This window comes from Idiotropiscis lumnitzeri, chromosome 1, assembly GCF_059441095.1.
Source record: "Idiotropiscis lumnitzeri isolate Australia: NSW breed Sydney's pygmy pipehorse chromosome 1, RoL_Ilum_1.0, whole genome shotgun sequence".
NCBI lineage: Eukaryota > Metazoa > Chordata > Actinopteri > Syngnathiformes > Syngnathidae > Idiotropiscis > Idiotropiscis lumnitzeri.
Window position 1 is genome coordinate 25024507 of NC_142391.1, and position 22523 is coordinate 25047029.

General features: G+C 41.2%; 2 protein-coding genes across 2 annotated transcripts in view; one reads left to right on the plus strand and one right to left on the minus strand.

The window, feature by feature from the left end:
• The window catches only part of stpg2 (sperm-tail PG-rich repeat containing 2), a 38317-nt gene extending 21421 nt beyond the window's left edge, over nt 1-16896 (minus strand). Inside the window, exons 1-9 of the mRNA XM_088303903.1 lie at nt 16788-16896; nt 16616-16719; nt 15599-15766; nt 14539-14712; nt 11364-11473; nt 11165-11276; nt 7476-7574; nt 3547-3706; nt 1716-1876 (exon numbers count right to left, since the gene is read on the minus strand). Of these exons, the coding sequence (XP_088160029.1) occupies nt 1716-1876; nt 3547-3706; nt 7476-7574; nt 11165-11276; nt 11364-11473; nt 14539-14712; nt 15599-15766; nt 16616-16719; nt 16788-16896 (1197 nt within the window). The remainder of the gene's footprint in view (nt 1-1715; nt 1877-3546; nt 3707-7475; nt 7575-11164; nt 11277-11363; nt 11474-14538; nt 14713-15598; nt 15767-16615; nt 16720-16787) is intronic.
• A 692-nt stretch (nt 16897-17588) lies between these two features.
• On the plus strand, nt 17589-22455 carry bri3bp (bri3 binding protein). The gene is made up of 3 exons (XM_088291630.1): nt 17589-17904; nt 19236-19338; nt 19861-22455. The coding sequence occupies exons 1-3, from the start codon at nt 17728-17730 to the stop codon at nt 20271-20273; spliced, it is 693 nt and encodes a 230-aa protein (XP_088147756.1). The 5' UTR covers nt 17589-17727; the 3' UTR covers nt 20274-22455.
• Nucleotides 22456-22523: the final 68 nt, after the last annotated feature.

Genomic DNA, 22523 nt, shown 5'->3' on the forward strand with positions numbered 1-22523 from the left:
ATTTGCGCACATAGCACTTCCATGACCTGCACTCACACTCGCAGCACTTCATGGACAAATATGACGAAGCACATTCTCCACATTGGCTGTAGGGATGCAAACATACCAAATTGGGCACTGGAGGACTCACACAGACGCTATCAAAAGAAAAACACATAACGAAAGACATAACAATTGGAGATCGGAGCACATGCACATACGCATACACACACACAGACATATGCATACACCTGCACATACACGCGCATGCACACAGACACGGATACATACACCTGCACCTACACACACACATACACTTGCACATACACACGCACCCCTGCACATCAACAAGATTACAGAAGAATGCCAGCGGAGAGACGGAGGGACGGCCCGCCGGAGAAGGCCAGCCTTGGCGTGCCAGTCTACGGGACCAGACGGGAATTGACCATCATCAACTATCCAGTCGATGACTAACCTGGGGAAGACCTTCCCTTGGACGTGGACCCGTGCCGTGGGAGGGAGCGAGGACGACCGATTCAACCTACATTACCCTTGACATAAAAAACTCCTCTAAAAACTGAAGCTGGGCTGAAAGATGGCGCGCATTTTTCGACTGTGCTCGCCCGATTGCAGTTTCTCGTGAGATTAAGAAAGAGCTGCCCAGATAGGGCGCTACAGATGCATCAAATCAAGGACCAATAGACTGAGAAACAGTTTCTTTCCGAGAGCCATCGCCATACTGAACTCTCACACACACACGAGACCACCCTAACCTTGCAAAACAGCATTGTGATGTGTTTCTATATGCCCTATTCAGTACTGAATTCCACTGCACTGTCTTATTTATTTATCTAATTTATATATTTGTCTGTATTATTGTTGTATTGCACTGGAGAGGGGAGCCCTCTAATCTCGTTGCACACTTGAGTACAATGACAATAAAGGGATTTCTATTCTATTTTCTATCTATTTTCTATATCTGTCTTTGTACTATTTCCTGAACTCCAGAAATTGAAGAAACTAAATATCGGAACTCTAATCAGTTGTTGAGTCTTTATTTGACCCTTTTCTTCTTGAGCTAAAAAAAAAACGAACACGCATTGGAGTAAGTTTGGCTTTTAAAGGTTGATTTACTAACTACTTCTCATTTCCACGGTGACCCAACTCCAACAGCGTCATGCAGGGACGTTTTTTTTTTTAATTTTTTATTTACTTTTTTTTGTAGGCCGTAACGGTAGATCGCTGCCAGGGGGCAGGGGACTGACCGGCAAAAAAGGGTCAGGTGCCCACCTTTGCCAAACAGATATACATAGAGATCGTGATGGCTCCTCAATAAGGTACAGTTAGCATGCTAGCGTTAAGCTAACGGCAAAGCTGTGTCCATCCATCCATCTTGTGAACTGTTTATATTTACCAGGGTGTTTGATTAAAATACATATCGTGTAATCCTCTTTGCTTTATGTTTCGCTTGGAAGTAAACTTTAACAGCTTCAAGCCTCTTTTTGGAATTGTTCACTGTCTGCCAAACTGAAGCTTGCTGTGAAGTGACTTGAAATAAGCTAACTGCCTCCATACAGCAAACGTCTCGTTCTTTACTCTCAAGTCAAAGCACAAATCAGACAATGTGACGGACGGCTCGTATGGTGAAAAACTCGTAAGTTGGGACACTCGTATTTCGACGCACCACTTTATATAAGTACAGTGAATGACAGGTTTGGTCATGGACCTAAGAGTACCTGGTAATCTCCTGGGCCGGGTCCTTGTATGGACTCATTGAGAAAAATGCTGCTGCGTTTAGCAGTGGAGCCAAAGCCTCCCTTCCTGGCACAATCTAAAAATGCCCTTTTCAAACTCTCTTGGGCCAAACCAAAGTCCAGAACATTGTAGGAGCCAGGACCTGGACACAATACACGGGGGAACGTCACTTTGCCAACAAATGCAGTACTCGAGTAACACAGTGAGCACAGTGAATATTGGTTCATTTACTGTACAATCAAGTCAAGCAAAGTGTATGGATTCATTTGATCGTGGGTCAAACTGTCACAATCATTAACTACGCAAGAAATGTTGCTAAGGGGAAACTCGCTTGGAATGCTTTTATACAAATGGCTGAGTCACTGCTGAGCATTCTTATCCATCAAATGCAAAAAGTAAACAAGTAAGTTAAGTCCTTTTTTTTTTGCTGTTTTTCCAGTGTAGACTGAAACACTCATTGAAGTCAACGTGGTTGGTATTTGTGTTTGGTGAGGTTATTGCTGCATGCGCCACATACACTGATCCAGCACTAATTGGCAAGTAAGTTTTGCCTCAATGAGTAAAAATTATTTTTTTGTCTTTATTGCTTTTTTTTTTTAAACATTCAGGGCTCTGCTTCTGAAAGTAGAAGCCACTTGTCTTGCTCATGTACTGAGCGCTCAGATGATTTACCACCTGCTTCTATGGTTTTCATTACACTTCTACCTCTACGCCATCACTTCTATATTCCCATCACACACCAGAAAAAAAAACAAATCCAATGAAAAAGCATTTGTTTTCATTTAAGTTCATCGATTGAGGCTCATTTTCTTCTGGAAGCATTTTCATCAAGACCTGTAATTCCAATTAATTATCAACAGGGTGACCCGAAGGGGACTGTGAGCAAAAAGAAAATGGCCTAAGCAACCTTGTACTTTTAGAGCACTCCTGCAAGAAAAGATGACACGACGATGTTTTATATTTTTGTTGTTCTTACGCAGTCGACCCGCACTCTTCTAAACAACTTTTGCTGCCTTATCAACTTCCTCCCAAACGTGTTTGATTATTTATGTAAATGTGGAGGCAAGAAGGCAATTTGGCAACGCTAATGTGTTTGCATACAACCAGCAAACACAATATTGCAAATCAACACAAATGAGCAAATATTTGTTACAAAAAACTGCAGGTGGTTTGTGACTGATGCCAACCATGCCAATCTGACTTTAAATGGAACACATTATGGAAAATTGTCTTTTTATTGCTTATATTCAAATGGTTGTGTCTCTAGATTGCCTGTCCAGCCATCAAGTTGGAAATTAAATGAATACAAATCCTATGCTCGCCCGCTATGTCCCCCAATATGTGAGCAAATTTACAAAGCAGTGGGCCACACTGTCAAAAATGTTACGTCAAAGCCAAGAGGTAAGTAGAGCTGGACTGAGTTATGCTGGGTTTACAGATTAGCTTTGGCTAACATTGTTAGCTTCTGGTTAAACAGTAAATACGTGAATGTTTGGTGATGGCAATGGAGGCTTTTTTTGTCTGCTGCATGCGCCACACACACAGGTCCTTACTCTCGTACTCTACTGACTCACCTAATTTGGCAGCTTGGAGCTGTAGTGCTGCCTTCGTGAGTGAAAAGATGAGAAAAGATAGTCCATGTCATCTTTGTGAAGCCTCACACACTTTTTTTTTTTTAATAGGCGGTGAGAAGTGTACTGTAATTGTTATTGTTGACAAAAGCTTGCTCTGGAGATTTTCAAGCTAGTCTGTCGTAAATTTCCGATTCCAGGAAGCCAATTTTGTCAGGTATAAAAACACATGCATACTAACCTGGTGTGGAGTCTCCATTGCGGTTAGGCGGGAAACGTTCTGCAGTGACACCAAAAGTGCTTTTGCGCACCCCTGTCGCAACATCAGACATTCGGATGGCGCACCGCGGGTCATTATAGGCACCAACAGGGGGCGCCTCTTCCTTGGCGGGCTTGAACCTCTAACAGAGACAAAGCAGAGAGGCGTCAGATCCCGATAGCGCACACCGAGGTCCATGTGAGTGAATGCTCATTTATCGTGCTAGCATTTCATGGCGGGCATTTTTTGTCAAAAAACGCTCTAAAATGTCTCCCTTGCGACTTGCGATGCTGATGCGCTTTATCCAGGTTCACACTTGGACAATAAATCACAATACAAGACCTCACTTCTTATTACACACAACACCATAATCGCTAAACTCCACCGGGCCCAAAAATAAGCACAGTTCTGGTGCCAGAGGAGTTTTAGTTTTTTTTCTTAGGCAAAAGCTATTTTAGCACCGCTCAAGTTGTGCTTGTCAAGCTCGGCTCAATAGACCTTTCATCAGAGTTTCTCCGTGTCAGCCGCAGCGACGCTAAGTCAGCCTCAGCAGCACTTATAGCGCACAGAGGCTACAGGGTTCAGCACAAGCACTGAAAAGTATTGGAATCATGCAACTGGATTTTACATGATTCATTTTCATCCTCAATTTTCTACATCCTATGGAGATATATGATTGAAAAATGACTTTTTATTTTCTTGTATACAAATAGTTGCGTCTGTCTGCCCAGGGCCCACCCATCAAACGAGAAATGAAACTTACATAACTTCCGCTTTCTTCTACTAAATCTTCATTTGAATTTCTCTGGCGGCAGGATCACTTTAACGCGCTCACACAACACGCTAAACCTCACAGCGTACTGTAGCGGTGACATTTCTGAACACATTCAGATTAGCTATTATTTGACATATTCCAAACACCCAACAAGACCAAAAAGGAACCGTTGCATGAATAACTGTGTTGTCACATGACCTGCTGTTTGAAGGCCACCACATTCAACGCGTGTTATACATGCGAGGAGCCCATCTGTCAAGCTCACGCTGTGCCTTTGCTCTTTTTTCCAAGTTTTCCTTTCAAAAAAAAAAAATGAAAAAAAACTGGCTCCCAACTGGTTATCACTTCACTGACGCTCATTTGAATTCGGTTGTCGAGCTTGTTTTCTTTCCAAACCACAGACATACACGAATACACACGCACACACACGCAAAGTTTGAGGACAATCCCCCATGTGGTTATTGTCCAAATGATATTGCGGCAAAATTGTGAAGAGCCTATAGTTGGGGCGACAACTGGGCGGATTCCCACTGTTCCTTTTATCCTCTCATCCCTCCCTCAGTGCCTCCTTATCTCATTTCCCCTCTATCCCTCCGCAGAAGAACACGCAGAGTCACACCGAGATGAACATCTAAGAAAACTGTCGCCCTAGGTTCTAACGCCACGCACGCACGCACACACACACACTTGCGCACAGCATGTGGTCAGGGAAATTAGGTCGGAAACACTGCCTTCCATAGCCATTTGTGCTTTTGCGCCAGTGATGGCAAAGAGTAAAACTTCGTTGACAACCATATACCCACAAATTGACCTTATACCCCTTTTCCATTGTATGGCACCTACTCGTCACCAACAGTTTAATTTATACAGTAAATAAACCCACGCTGTCTTATTTTGGCTGATCAAATGTCTGTGCTTTATCTCCGCACTCTGTTGGATTTATTATACACCGCATTGTATAGAAATTCTTTTACTCTGCGCTCCTTAGTGTATACACAAAATAACCATCTGATTCATGACACACCCACGCCCTTATTTCCCTCTATTCGATGCATCAAAACAAAATCAGTGAGGGAGTTGTGAGGGATGTCCCCAAAAATTAAGAGGAAATTTCATTATGGTGGAAATTGAGGTCAGCATGTCAGCAAGTCAGAGATGGAGGCAAGGGAACATTGGCTCTTACTGCAATTCAGAGTTCGCTTTAAGATACTTCCGTTCGTCTCAGGTCTTTAAATGGCCTCGCCCCAGCGTACCTCTCTGAGCTCCTCCACCTCTACGCACCTGCCTGCTCCCTCAGGTCTTCGGACCAAATGCTGCTGGAGGTGCCGAGGAATAAGCGCAGCCTCAGGGGAGATTGTGCTTTTTCTGTTGAATGTTAGGCAAGCCCACTCTCTGTCCACTTGTTTGAAGACACATTTTTATTCTTTGGCTTTCGACTCATTTTATCTGTCGCTGTTCTGCTCATTTCTGATATCTACTGTTTATGAGTTTTAATTTGTGTTCTAATTTACTGCATCGATATTTCACCACATGTAAAGTGTTCTGTTACAGCTCCAGCTGTTGTTTCATTGATGTGTCAATGATATATGAGCAAGAGTTTTGTTCCTCTATCACAAATGCTGGAAATGCAATGTCTACACACTGCAGCTCAGGTGAAGAAAAAGTGGTCTGATATCAAGATGGATGCAAAGAAATAGATATGAGACCAGAGGGGGAAAAAAAGGAAACCGAGGGTGGACAAGGACCACCTTATCTCATTCCTCAGGAAGAGCGAATGGCTACTGTCACAAGAAACTCAGCCATTCCTGGCATACATAGCGGTTTGAGGGATGAGGGTGAGAGTGATGACACTCATCAGTAATTTAAAGGTAATTATCTTTTTTTTCCCGTTTTTGGAATTCGTAATATCAAGTAAGCACAAACGTATTGATGAATCACAGATTTGTGCATCAAATCTTCAAACGCACAAATTGATCGCAAATTTGTTCATCTGTTTGTAAATGAGACCAGTTGTCATCTCGCAGTCGGGAAGTAAATGTTGTTCCTCACCCTGACTTGCTGTAGCAGTTCTTGACATGTGGACTCTGTGGTATTACAGTCCACAACCTCCACAATACAGCAATACATTTCTGTATGGCAATCATTAAAATAAGCAAGCGGGTGTACGTTTCAAAGCCCTCCTGCTTTTGAACGCGCTAATAAACTCGTGTTCACCTCATCTCTGAGAATCACACTGACAAAAGGAGCTCAGCGTCTGGATCTGGGACACGTACTGAACAGCGTTCTCCTATGAGAAGTCGCTAATTGATTGCATTTATCTGCCAGATTATATCCGGGAAATATTTTCAGTGCTGGCACTATGCGCAGTAATGTCCCTAAATGCGTCCAAATGGATCCTAATTTGCTTATCTGGGCCACTGGAATCAATAGTTTATTTTCATCCTACGGGCAGGATGAAGCCATATTGCATGTCATAGTGTTGGAATTGTACCAGTCAAATGCAAAGTGACAAAATGGAATGCACCATGATATTTAATGGGACGAGTCAGCTGTGGGCAGTCAATATTGCTAAATCTTTCTTTTGTTTATGGCGAGTACATTTTGGTCTATATAAGCTATGGTGGTGATGAAATTACTATTGTCCCTCAACTACATACAAATATGGTAAGCAGAAGTAAAATGACTGACTTCTTCCTACTCTGGTTAGGTTAAAGCTCCTTTTTTTGCTTGCTGTTCTTGTTCCTGACTTGCTGTTTGCCGATTGCCGTCTTGTTTTTAATTTACCTGACTTCCTTATGACCTACTAGTCCTGTTTCTGACGTCCTCCTTGATTTGACCATCTGACAATTGTTCCAAACTTTCCCCGACTTGACGTTCCTGCGTTCCGTCTTGCTGTCCGGGCGCTTTCTAGTTGGACATTTTAACTTTATTTCAGTGAACATTACTGGCCTATCTGGATAAGTTCACTGACCTAAAAAGATGGTTATGATTGAACTCGATGAAATCAGAAGTAGCCACAATTGGCCACGCGAGCATGCAACATGACATGAATTATTAAAAAATGATGTTGATTCAACATTCTTGCGACTGCTAGATTGTCAATATTCTATTGTAAAACTGGTGAAGTGCATTGTACCTCAGTCTGAGAGAGAAAGGAGGCGGTGACCTGCGGCTTTTTGTCACAAAGCTTCTCAAAGTGTCCTCTGATGTCATAATGGCCAGGACCAGGAATGCCCTGTGCAAAGACAAGACAAATGAAAGCTGCAAGCAGCGATGAACGGGTCCTCGCACCCCCTTTTTCATGGACAGCCAGGGGTGCCCAAGCCCCGTCCTCAAGACTGCATACCCAGCTTGTTTTAGATGTCTCCCTCCTCCAACACACCTGATTCAAATGTTCAGCTCATCAGCAAGCTTTGCAGAAGCCTGACAACACAGTGGTTGTCAATCACTGGTCTAGACCAGTGGTCCCCAACCAGTGGCCCGTGGCCCGGTGCCGGGTCCACCGGCCACAGCAGGCCGCGCGGACGAAGAAAAAAAAAACTTTCAGTACTTCCGGTTGATTTGTCATTTGAGGCTGAAAAATGTTTGATTTTGAAAAGTGACCAGCTTCTCTCCGTTACATCCATCTATGGTGGACTCTTGACGCAAGTCAAGATGCTAATTGTCTCCGTCTCATGCAGCTAATGTTAAACGCACAAGCTAGCAAAATGGGTAAAAAAAAAAAAAAATTTAAAAAACAAACAGACCACAACACAACGACAACTACTATTGAGTATCCAACAGGACATTGTTTTTGTCATTAAAAAAAACAACTGTTTGGAAACCTGACATAAAGTTGGCAGAACATAAGCGCGTTTCTGCGCAAAACTTGGGCAAGATCAGTTTGTATTCAGTACGTTACCGTGCGTGTGCATGTTTGCCAGGAACAAACTTGTTATTGTCTGAATATAATACTTCCCGTGTACTTGGGAAAAAGCCATTTGTAACCCGACACTCACACAGTGCAGGTGACACTTGTTTTGATGGGCTTTTGTGCAACACCTTTTGTTGCGTGCGCTTTTACGATTGACAAAAATCCAGGGGCTACCTTCGCCACCCCGCAGTTCTCGGCAAGATGAGAAAATTGTTACTTAGGGAAGTGGGTGAAAACAAGTGAGAGCTAAAGTAAAAAATGAAAAGGGAAAAAATATATATAAATATATATTTTTTAAATATATGTTTAATATATATGTATAAAATATATGTTTGTATATATTTTTTTAAATATATCAATGTTTTTTTTTCTCCTGCAAGCCAACACAACAAGTCAGAGGCTTACTATTTTAATTTTAACAAAAGCTAAGCTTTTGAAACTGACAATATATGAGTCCCCCAGTAAATGTAAAGACAATGGCTGCTGACAGCTGCGTGCAAGTGATGCATTATGGGATGTGTGACATTTAACTCATTTACTACCATTGACGGATAAACACGTCAAAGATTTTTTTTTTTTTACTCTGCTGGTAGTGAATGAGTTTTAAGCATGTTGAATTGAAGTCTGTATTTGTGCCTTCCACGTGTGTATTATAAAATAATAAATAAAACCACAGCGGTGCCTTAACTTACAAGTTTCTTCATTCTGTGACCAACACATGTATGAGTATCCTTTTTTTTTTTTTTTTAGTCCCCCCGGATACCGTGTACTGATACATTGAGTAAAAGTGTTTCAAACTAATTTAGTCGCGTGACACTGCAAGGCTGATACAATGGTGAAACCAAATGAATTGTCGCATCATATTATTGCATATACAAAACATATGGATGGATTACTAGTTTTGAAAACAGAACTCAACTATAATAGTAGGTTTAATTATTGTTCAAGTTACTGTAAAAAGGGGGGGGGGGGTCTAGATTAAACTTATTTATTACGTTTTCCACAATATGAAATTTTGGCCCAGATTTCAGCAAGGCTCATGGAATTTGACACACATGATTTGCTTTTGCGGCCCACTTAAAAGAGTGTGGTGGGCTGTATCTGAAAACACGAAAAACTGAACCAAATACTAATTATATTTGTTAATAATATGATTATACAGGTAAATTTTAATTGTCTATTTAACAAAGGATGTCGCCAATTTTAGCAGAGGTGATCAGCAAGTGAGAATATGATGATGATGATGATGATGATGATGATGATGATGGAAGTAACAATGTTGATGATGATGATGATGATGACGATGTCCACGATGAACAAACAATTTGGATTCAGTTTCGACCGGATGCAGAGCAACGTGCACGTTTGAAAGCGCTGCATGTCCAAAAGATGATTTAATGAGCTTCAATGGGACAGCAATGGTAAAAAGGTGTTTTGTCCTGTGTGTCCCCTCTATGACTAATGACCCCCCTGCTTCACCTGTGTGTGTACCCAACATAGTTGCGTGCTGTGAGCTCCTAATGATGATGGATGGAAGCACAAGCATCACGGCGGGGAGTTCCAAATATAACATGGTCGCACGTGTGAGGAGGGCCAAGTCCCAAAGTCACTGATAACTAACTCCACTAATATTTAAACGAGCTCGATTCAGTTTTTTATGTTGTTGTTTTTTTAAGGTAAATGTGTAGGGACAGAGAAAGAGGCATATAGTGTTTGACAGAAGGAAGATGTTTCACTTCCTTGTGCACAACACACACAGACACACACACACACACACACACGTCAAGTCAAATGCAGCATAGTCTCTCCATTCCAAAGGGGGAGAAAGAAGAGGGGGGCTCAGCACACTGTGGTTCACACACAGGTGAGTAACTCCTCCACAACAACATCGCTAGGGTGTTTTTCGAGTGGGGCTTCAAGATGGCACTCTACTGCCCCCGAAAGGCACAAAAGAGCAGTGACATTTGAGTGAAGAAAAACCTCAAGGAAGTCAACTCCTCAATGTTTCATTGCCATGACTGAATGCTCAGGAAAAAATTACATGCAAATTTTGTACGGTAATGTTACATGACAGTGTGCATTATTATTTTTGTCATATTGGCCATCTTAGGAGTTTGCTAATACATTACTTTAGTCATTTTACATTTTACCACATTTTTTAAGTAGAAAATGGCAATGCATTGGGGACAGAGCAAGTCATCTTAAGAGACACATTAGAAATCTGCCTAATTCATCGTTATTATTGTATTTTATCAAAAAATCGACTATGTCGACACGTAAAAATGAGAAGTGTCTTTGCGTGCATTAGTATTTTATTGACATTTTTTATTAGTCTAATAACCGTATTCATTACCAAATGCAATTATAACCACTATAATGTTATTAAATCCTAAAATATTTAACACAAAAGTCATGTGATGCGTCATATTTGTGTATATTATTCTGCCATATCTCTTATGACTTTATCATCATACTACGGCCTTGAATGAAAACGAATGCCTTGTAGTAAAAATCATGAAAAAGCTTCAAACATTACATTTACCCGTTATCTAAATTAATTAGAGAAATTACATTTAAAGAATTACGAATAGAAATGTTTTTAGAGTGTCATCATCAGCCTCTTAAAATAATCGCCTAAGTCATTTTTTGATTAGAAAAAAGTTTTATGCCTTAAACATCTCCTCAGGAAGCGACAATGTTTTTTTACTACTTGGCAGACATGCTTCCAGGCTCAAGCAGGATGTGGAGGCGGGCCATAACCATTATTATTTGGAGGGTTGCAGGTTTCCAATAATGCGATAGTGACGCAAAAGACATCTACAGCATCTCTTCACTTTAATTATTGCATTTAATGCATGTATTACTATCAGCAACAAATTGTGTCATGTAATTCCCATAAAAGATGCACGTACCTTCTTGTGCTCCTGTTGGGGCAACAGTTGATGATATCGAGGAATGACAAGCTCCGCCCTGACCCTCTGCTCTTTCCGCATGTTCACGTTTTCATAGTGTGTTTCAAAAACACTGTCGCGTATTTTTGAGAGGAGGGCACACAAATTGAAAGCCACGTTAAAAAAATGGATCTAGTGTAGAGTGACGGGTGATGCTCACGTCTCAGGGTAGTAGTGGCCCGGCCCCGGAACGTCGTCCTTGGTCACCTGGCCTCTCTTGGCTGTCATGTTGCCAAAATGGATGCCTTTGTATTTATGGCTCTTGTCAGCCTGGAGACAAAAAGACCAAACAAAAAAGAAAGAAGGAGTGACAAGACTGTGGTGATGGTAAAAGAAGGACAAGAGGAGGAAGAGATAACGACAAGGAATGGTTAAGAAAATAGAATGGAGCGAATTTTGTGTTTGATCTGCATATGTCTTGTGAAGTTGAATGTGAATGAGAAGGGACATTGCGCAAAATGTCACACAATATGCCAGCATTCGTCCTCTCGTAGGTTATTTTATGGCCTTCACTACTCTGCCTCAGCTTTACAACTTTTCAACACAAAAAATGTACCAAAATGGCTGAATTGGAGAGAGGTATTTACTCAAATATAGGCCTCAACTTATCTGCTATCCTTTGTAAAGACGTTTGTGTTGCCAACGGCTTTGTGTTTTTGCGGTAGGAGGGGCCCAAAGACTTACATGATATAAAATGACCAAATGAGATCACACCGTGAAACAAGTACATGAGACCCCAAAAAAATGCTTCGAACTTCATTGACTCGAATTTCCAAGTCATGAAGCTCAAAGCACTTTCCTGGATGCATGGTACTCTCTGCAATTGATTAACCAAACATCGGCAGACATTAGTGAAGCAAATAGGATGAAACTGAAGTTGACTTACTCAATTATTCATGTGCATTGACTTCAATTCATGTTCCCAACTCAAACGTGAAAGCTCCGGCAATGTGTGGAAAGGGGGGCGGGGGGGGGGGGGGGGGATGCAAATAAAAGTTGGAAATCAAAGCATCTCAACTTCTGCGGTCTCTTTTGATAAGTTTTCCGTGACCTGGCTGTCCGGCCCTGTTCACTCAGACACATCCTGGGAAGAGCAGGAAGAAGAAATAGTAAATCTGGCTCAAAGGGAAAAACTCCACGGGGTGCCCGTCTTCTGCTCTCCATCTAAACGTCGAGCACACAGCGAGATCGCGGATTCAATCCCTCCGCGATCCTGCCAGAGAAACGTAAGATTTTCAGATACAGTAGTTGCGCTTTAAAACAGAAAGGTGACATGCAGGCGGATGCAAGCGGGTGCCGATGTCGTTGCTGCTAACGTGTGGTCTGCAGGCACAAATTGCATTTGTACAAACCCCAAAAAAACGGTAGTAGCTATAGCGAGGGACATACAAGCAACAATCAGGCCAAATTTGAGCATTTTCCCTCCCTTGCAATCAAAGTCAGCTAAGGCCCGATTATCTGCTGTCTCTAAAACATTATCCTGAGCGACTATCCTGTGGTGTGAGGAGTGTTAAAAGTGATTTTTGGTCCCAATCTGCTCGGAAAAAAAGTTCCCAGGTGTCGTAATATGTCATAACAAGCTTTCGTCAAAATAACCTGAGGATCAACAATTACAGCAGACGTTAAAGCTTCCTAGAACTCGGCCTGTTATGAGGGGGTGGGCTTTTCTTATACTAACAATCCACTGCTCATCCTGCCAATCACAACGACAATCAGGGGTGGAGCTACAGAAAAGTGACGAGACCAACCCAACGCGTGGAAGGAAAAAAAAAAAGGGAGCGCCTATCAAGACAAAAAAAAAAAAAAACACTGATTGTATTTTCACTCATGAAAGCAGCACTTCATCAAGAAGGCACTGGACATCGCTCAACCCGGAAAAGGAAACCAGATTGGATGCATTTGAGTTAGTAATTTTCTGTGGATCAATATGAAAGCTCTGGAATACAAAAAGTGTCACATACCTGTGTATAAAATGGACTTTTTAATAGCTTGTATGTCAACGTCTATGAGTACACTGAGATGCCGTGATTGTACCGTGAAACAGAACGATAGATAATGATGAGCAAGCACAGCTCATACAAACAGAGGAGCGACTGGTTGCTATTTACTATTTACTATTGCGTGTCCCCAAAGTTACTCACAACCATAAAAAAACAACAAGGAGAAGAGTTTGCAACCACGACGTAGTTTCCAATTGAGCTAACAGTTAGCCTAGCAACTTCGATTGTATTGTTATTCTCCTTCTACTTCTCTCGCTTCTTTGTATTTTCCATCACTGGATGCTCTGTGGCACCGTGTGGACAGCCTGCAGCACACCTGCCCAATAAACGTGTTAAAATGGTGGTCACACCAGATACTGACTGGCTTTCTGACCCCCATAAAAATTTCACATTTTAGACTGGCCTTTTACTATGGGCAGCCAAAGGCCTGTACAATAAATAATCATGCTGGCTAATTAGCATTTTGACATATCGGACAGATTTGAAAGCATTGTTAGACGGAGATTGAAAAACATGATATTACTTTGGAAAAGTCGTAGTTGTTTGAATGCAGCGTGTTAAAAACAGGAGCAAACCACAATAGTGTGGCATTCACATTTTTATTCAGTATCATTTCAAGTTATTGTAGACCAGTGCTTCTCAAATAGTGGGGCGGCACGGTGCGATGCTGAGGGGGACGCGTGTGACCAGTACTTTAATAAAGTGTAATGGCACACCCACTCCAGTGGATGGCAGTGTCGCTCTCCTTGCCCATTGTGCACAGCAAGTATTAACTCTAAGGTGTAGGTCTGTTTTGCAACAAAAATGCTATTATTTATAGGTGTGGCAGAGAGTGGGTGGTGGGGTGGGGGCGCAAATTGTTTTCTCCTTGCTAGAGGGGGCGTAACATAAAATAAGTGAGAAGCACTGCTGTAGACTATGAGGAAATGGCAAATAACTAGGACACTGCGTCTATTTGCGGGGGAAAGGGAAGAGGGCAATGTTTGAGGAAACACGGCGAAATCGTGATGCTGGGAACTCTTGGTCATCGTGGACGCCTGCGGTGGTGAGCAGCCACAACTTAGACAACCACTCAAGGACCCTGTGGGCTCCCACTGGTCATTAGCAGATGACTTCATTGGAATGTGACTGCAGGAATAATTACAAATGGCACCCCTTTTATTGCACGCATGTAAAATGGATGAGCGTCGGCGCACCGTGGCTTCCAAAGTGGAGCTGCCTTTATTAGGCATGCAAATGGATTTGGAGATAATTCAGTAGCATGGGGAGTGTCGTATGCATTTGAAGTTTTAAAAGTCTTGGGACATGTTGGATTACATGGGAAGTAGAACCTACACTCATAGGGTTGTAGAAGGCCGGTCCCAGGGTTGTGTCTCTGTCTGGGGGCTTTTGTTTGCGGAGTATACCCAGGGTGTCCTCCTCGTAGCCACATGCCTGACCTGGGAAGGGAATGGATGGCACATCGTTCTGGCTAGCAAACCGCTGTGGCAAACTTGTAGTGGAATGCGCCTGCAAAGAAACATTGTAACGTTGCAAATTGTTTCTGTTTTATATTTTGAATGAATTTGAAAAAATGTCAAAATCTGACTTGATAATTCCGGGCCAATTGAGTAAATAATTTTAAGAGATAGATTTTAGTTTAAATTCACTTTGGAACGCGACTCTCACAGAACAAAGTAGAAAAAAAGGAAGGTGTGTGCACGTGTGTGCATATTTTATTATTTTTAATGAAATGAGTCGATCATATTTTCATCTCGATAGATTAAAAGCCTTCAAACCTTTGAGTGCACTAACATCATTAATTACAGCCACCAGGTGACGAGAGAAAAAAAAATTAATATCATAAAATATTGAATGTGAGCAAGGTACACGTCATGTGCGAGAGGTTCAATGTTAAAATAATTTGGTTGCTTTTGATGGCAAGTGGTTTATCTTGAACTCTCAGTGACACTAGGGACCATCAAATAAGCTGCCCAAAGGCAGAATTCCACAATTTAAAAGTGTTTTTTTTTTATCTGACAAAAACAAATGACAAATGTTAAAATTATTACCTCATCTTACATAAATGTATTATCAATGTATTATTAATTCTCACAAATTATTTGAGTTGTCTCCGTGGTAAAAAAAAAAAAGTCTATTTTTCTTAGATGATTATAAAAAGTGGAATTTGTAATCAATAATTAATGTACATTATTTGTGTTTCTGTATTACAGTATTTGATTTTTAAATCGGGCTTTCCATTAAAACATTTTCTTAAACGGTTTGTGTTACTATTGTTACTGTACTGTCTTAAATTTAAATTAGAATAATTATTTTCAGAAATTTATTATCCTTATAAAACAAAAATCCACTACATTTACAGTATCACTTTATTATTTTCCATTGCTCAGCTTACCAGTCCGTTGCCAAGTGCAGCATCATTCCCACGAGCCCTCGGCTTGTTGTGGTTGGTGGTGGCTAGCGGCATGAGAACATCATAGGCCCCGGGGCCTGGGCCCTCACACGCCGGGTCTTTGAAACGCTTGGAGCGGCTTCGAAGGCTGCAGCCACCATGGATGTTTAGCTACAAAGAAAACTGACAATTCTTTAACATATTGCAAAATGACACCTTCAATTCAATACGATAACGTGCCACAACCTACGAATAAAAACAGAATACAGTTATTTGCAGACTCAACTTATTTTCAATTGAAAAAAACGACAAAAATATTTAATGCTTACGATAATCAACTTCACAGTTTTTTTTTTTCATTCACACATTTTTAAATTAATACCTGCGACAGGAGCCTGTTTACCACTGTAACATTGACTTTCTTTTTAACTACACTCAAGCGTTTGGCAACTGAGGATACTAATTGTTGAAGCATTGTAGGTGGAATTAGTTCCCATTCTCACTTGATTTTCGAGTTTGGTTGGATTTTGAGCTTCATCATAAATCGAGCATTTTGAGTGGGAGACAGGTCTACACTGCAGGCATGCTAGTCTAGTAGGTGGAATTCATTCCCATTTGCCCCATCTTTTCTTGTAAACAACTGTGACTGGGATTCCTTGCCCACCTGTGGAATGTTCCCGTTGTTGTTTTTTTGTTTTATTTTTTTAGCATTCCTCTTTTGTTGCCTCCTGTCCCACTTTATTTTTCAATGACAGTCAAAATGAAATAATATTTGCACAAAAAAACAACAACAATAAGGATTATAAATATGAACAGTACATTTCTTGTCCTTTTAATGTGAACTCGATTTAATATGGGTTTTAAAAGATTTAGCAAATCGTTGTTTTCTGGTTTAATTAACATTGTATATAACATCCCAACTTATTTGGAATCGGTTACTACATAAGAGTAAAAATATGATAAAAAAGTGCAGCTGAAAACCAGAATATTAATGATACTAAAACGAGGCATCCATCTTACCTGCACAGGTGAAGTGTCATAGTACCCAGGCCCTGGTTCTGTCACACTGCACTCACTGATCAACGGTAGTCTGCTCGCCAAGGACAAAAACGGAGCATATCCATCTATGCAATAAAAAAACCCATTTAAGTCGAATTGGGTTTAGCTGTTAATCACTTATAAACAATCCTACCTGACAATGTGGAGTGTCTTCCTGAACTTAAGTTGTAAGATCCAGGACCCACTGTGGCTGAGGTCTCACTATTTGACAGCAAAGTGACTCTTGGAGCACGCCCGTACATTTGTAAACCATCAATACACTCACTCTTTCACAGTAATAAACTTTAATTGAGAGCGAAATGAGGTCAGCATTTTTTTCTGCGTTCTGTCAACACAGTTTCTAAGATACCACCTGTAGCCTGATCAAGCACTCTTGCCTCACCTCCGTTGCTAGGATACCACGCAACACCTTGCAGCGGTGGCAATATTGGGTGAGTGCAATCACGTCTATTAAGTTTAATGCAAACTGTATCTTTTGTCCAATTCTACCATCTAGTGGTAGGACTTTGAAAGGCACACAATTTATATTTATACATGTATGTATGGATAGTAATGTGTGACGAGCATGTTGTGTAATTGTGTAACAACGCAAACGGACTTTGCTCTCGGTTACGCACGCTACTATGTTAATTTAACCGTGGTCCGACATGACTTCTTTGCAGTGTCATTATTACCTCGTCACTCGACAGAGGGCAGCAGTGAGTTAAAAAAATATATATATATATATTTAATGGCGCATTCAAAGAACACAACTGTTGTCGGCATTTGCGCAACTCACATTTAAACTTGGGAGTATGCATTGATTTATTGGGGGCAACAAACCGAATTAATGAATAACATCACAGTAACTGATCGTGTAATGTTTGTTTTTTTTTTATCAGAAAGCTACACTCTCATTTGGTTTTCGGACCCCTAAATTACGTTGGTGGGAATTGGACGTAGCAATCTACGAGGATAGCTTGAACGCAACGCGAAGCCCTTTGGACAACGGTCACCGTAAAGCTTCGACTGACTACATCGGAAAGCGGCTTCTTTCGTGCAACGTCGTATACGGCATATCATTGAGCCTTGCCATGAAGGCGACTACGGGTGTTTTGCTTTTCTTGGTGCTATCTGCGTCCGTGCTTTCGGCGGCCCAAGCGGCCAGAAGCCGGACCAGCAGCCAGAACAGCTTCCGACGGGCGGCCAACGGCGTCTATCAGACGCTGAGCAACGTGTTTGGGGAGGAGAACATCCGAGGTTTCTACAAGGTGAAGATGCGGACGGGCCCGGATGTAACGATTGATTTTCTTGCGTGTGATGCTCAAGTGGCTAACGAGAAAATCAAGCTCGGGGAAGGGGGAGCTGCCATTTTGAAACACATTAGGCGCGGAATTCACCCCCAAATTATACGTCGTAGTAAAAACATGTACTGTCAGGCGTCTATTAGTCTAAGCGTAACACTACGCCCGCCTATTTATGACTTATTTCAATGAAATGTATTTGAATGAAGGTGTGACGTCACGTTCTGACCAAGCTACTCGAGAATTTGACGCTACTTCCGGTGCGTGTAGCAGCGGATGCTGTTAGAGCAAATTATCCCGTCACACCAACGACGTTTAAGTGTTTTTTTTTTTAGCGGAAAAAACAAATAAACTAACAAAGGCTTAAATTTGTATTAAGAGGCTGTAGTGGTGACCGACGTCGTTAAACTCACCAATTCATTTCACTCCAATTTCTTTGGGAGTAACGCACAGGTGGGAATTGATTGGTTGATCGACGTCCTGCGTCACATAACGCAGGACAATTTTAATAGTTTTCATGAGCATTTAATTTTAAAAGCAATAATACGTAGAAGGAATAATTACTATAATGCCTTTAACGGTTTGGTCCACAAATGGTCATAACATGAAAAATCAAATAAAGTTGAGTTGTGTTATATTATATACCGCTTGTCCACAGCAGAGGACGCGCTACTGCATGGTTGAGGTTAGTATTTGGGTATCAGTCAGTAGATAGTTTTTAATTTCCAATGTGAAGGAAATAGTTTAACATTTGATGTTGAGAAATAATGTGGGTAGAGTCAAACGTTTAAGTTGAGCCACGCCTCAAACCGCGTTCTGCTTCCAGGGCAGTGGATGTAGTGCCCTCGGCGAGATTTTATATGGCACCCCACCTACATCAACGACTTACATGCGCTTACCAAAAAAAAAGGTTGAATTCTTAACGTTGCCTTTAATTCATAAAAGAACATCACAGTGTTGTACCATTCGGCATCCATGACCCACCGTCGGAGGGCCCCCGCCAACAGGTCGCTCGCCAGCGCCGGCGGAGGGTGCTATGGCGAGGTCGGCCACGCCTGGCTTCCGCCATCCTTCTTCGGCTGTAGCCGTCGCCGACACTATGGGATGTTAGGGCATTACATAAAAAAGTCAAGTCAATAGATGCATTTTTTTGAGTCAATCGTTGACGGAAAATTTGGTAAATGGGGTCCAAGTATTTTAGTTTCATCTGCCAGGATGACTTAGAATGCTGTTTTATATTCGTAAAAAAATATTTGTCAAAAATATGTTGTAGTGCTAATTCCTCTGTTCTTTTCCAGTTCTTCTCCAAAGCAACAGAGCGCTTTGTTCATGGCGTGGACTCCTTCCTTGATACCATCTGGAAAATCTGGGCCGATCTCCTTGATGTGATGGGCATTGACTGTAAGTTAAATTTAGTTCCTAGAGGTATTTCCTGAATTGGTAGCATCCGCTCGAATGGATGGCATTCCTCAGTGAATCAGGTCTACTAATGTGTAAATAAATCCCCGTTTTAAAAAGAATAAATAAATAAATAAAAGTAAAGTATCTTGTGCATATCATCACAATATTGTGGTTTAATACCAAAATATATTACATTTATTTAAAAAACAATACAGTTATTATATGTTTACAAGTTGTCAAAATATTTTGTCAATACTTTTCATAGGATTTACGGTTCAATATTTATTGAAACAGAGGTTATAATTTGTACCCAAGTATCAGGCATTTATTTCTGATTTAAGTGTTTGTACAAATAAATAAAGGGCTTTCCTATTCAGAAATACCGGCTAATCTACTTTAGACTTTAAAAGCCTCGCATTAGTGAAGTAAAACACCCTTTGTCCCTATTTGAGCAAGTAATGTATCAACTTGAACTAAAATCCAGGCGCTCATCTGAACTTGGTACCTCCCTCTCATGTGCAGCGTCCAACCTGAGCCACTACTTCAGCCCGGCGTCGCTGAGCAGCAATCCGGCACGCGCCCTGCCCCTCGTGGCTGGTGCCCTCGCAGCCCTGTGGTTGCTGTCGGTGTTCCTGGGCGGCGTGTTCTACGTGCTGCACGTTTTGTTCGGCCGCTTCTTCTGGTTGGCGCGCGTTGTTCTGCTGGCCCTGGCCTGCCTGTACGTGCTGCAGAAGTTTGAGGGCGACCCCGAGCGCGCAGTGTTGCCGCTGTGCGTCATCATGGCGCTGTACTTCATGACGGGCCCCGTGGGTGTGTACTGGCGACGCGGCACCGGCTCGCTGGAGGAGAAGATAGACCACATGAACACTCAGATCCGCCTTCTCAACATCCGGCTGAGTCGGGTCATTGATGGCCTGGAGCCGATGGACGAGTAGAAGAAGAAGCAGCAACACTCCCTCTATCGGTATTTTAAACATCCAACGAGAATTTTTCCTGCTTGAGTTCTTGGTCTATTGTCCTCAAGTATTTCAAGCCTTTGTTTGCATGATGCCCACTACCTTTTGTGTTTACTGCAGTGGTGCCTCAGAGGTCAAAAACCTGTTACATTTAAAAATGTAACCGTTCTACATGTGTAAAAAGAAGTCTTGGTGATTGCTTCTCACATCGGCCTTGTTCACGATTCGATTCTTGGTTTTGAATCACGAGTAGCTGACTTTTTCATACCTCTCTGGAGGGAGTTTAAATCAGAGAAGACTTAGGGCAATTAAGGTATAACCTGTAACTCAGAGATCCCATGACTATTGTACAGCAATCATCTCTAACTAGCATGACACTGAAACACTGGATAAAAAGTAGGTACTAACGTTAGACTAACTTCAGATATTCTTTTCTTCTCATTCATCATAAAACCCAAAGAACAGGCAGAAAGGTAATCCTTAGATTCTGACTGAAAGGAGGTTGAGTGAGGGGCACTCACATCACACATTATAACGGCTAAAAGTTGTAAGTCATTTCAGGCAGATTTTTGCCTACAATTTCCAAGTTAGAGCTTGGAGGCACCACTCCATTATGTTACACCCCCCCCCCCCCCCCCCAAAAAAAAAAAAAAAACGTCCTCTGTTTTATAAGATGTTAAATTATTAACGAGTGTGTGGACAAAACAAAGGCCAATATGTACATTTAAAAAAAAAAATAGAGAGTTTTCAATTGAATTGCTCAAAAGCAGTGCTCATTCTCCAAAATGAGCAAAGGTGTTGGGGCTGCTCACTTAAGTGTAAGTTAAAATGCACCCACCAAAAAAAGATATCCGTTCTGAATACTTCAGTCCACACTGTGTTAGTATATTTACATGACATTACAGGAATGTCTCCCATCCTGGATATACAATATTATTCTCAGGGACTAATTGGACTAATCATTTGAATTGTATGAACTTTAGTTTCCGCTGTGAAGAAATAATACTGTTTGAAATGAAATATCAGGTTTGTTTCTGCTGTCCAAATCCTTACGATGGACAGTTTGTGAATTTACTTGTCACGCAATCTGGAATCTTGAGACGCCATTTTGTATAATTGTTACGCCACACCACGGCCAAAGAAGAAACTAATGATACCGGAATCTGTAAGCGTTCTCTACAAGCATATTGTAAGCAATTCAAAACTGTATGTCGTAAATGGCTTTAAATTGTCAAAATTAATTTGTTTGAGTCTGTTGTCTCCATTATTAGTGAGGGAATTGTACATTGTATAACCACAAAGAAAGCAGCTTCTTGCACTGCTTACTGTACTTGACTCAGTATTCCAAGCTGTTCATTTTTACTTGAGTGATAAGAAAGAAGAAATGTCTTAAATGTTTTATTACAGGGTTCGGTCCACTTTTTATACGGCACTCTTAGGGCCATGCTAAGTTAATAATATATGAACCACATTTGTATTCTACATTTTTGTTTTTGCAGAAGTGCATGCCAAACTGCGACAAATTCCTTCATTTGGCCCACCTCGTTTTAATCGTGTACAGTAAATGTGAAAGTACTGGTAAGATTCATTTAGTTGCAGGTGATGGATGGCTGTTTTGTGTTTAATGAAAATTGATTCATCTTGGAGTCATTTTAGAGAAGCGTTTGTTTGTTTGTATTGCTTCAAATTAAGGTAGTCTTGCACTGATAAAAGGTCATGTTTACAAAAGAGGTTCCATTCGTTTGTGGGATTTTACCCTGAAAGGAATATGACGAAACATACTCCAGTTTTGCAACTACTGCATTTATTTTCAAATTCCCTATTGAAAGAAATGTCAATACTGCATTTATTTAATGAATAATCTAACTGTATCCTCACTGTTCCTGTTATTCCATATGCAGCCTTTTTCTGTTATGTGCCATTTTGAAACAATGCCGTTTTTACATTCAAATTCCTGGCCTTTTTTTTTTCTCTTTTCATTTTGTTGTACATGTAGAATAGGCTCTGTGGAAAGTTCAAAACTGTGATTGTGTGTGTGTATGTGAGTTTATATGCAAACATGTTGATGGGTAGTAATTGAATCTTGTGTTTTTGTGGACGTGCGTGACCAATTGCGAATGAATTCCATATTTAAATGAATTAAAAACAAATGGGAAGTGTGTTCCGTGTTCGTTCTTTTGACAAAGATGACGGACGGGCACGTGGAGGTTACAAACACTCCGCATCCAC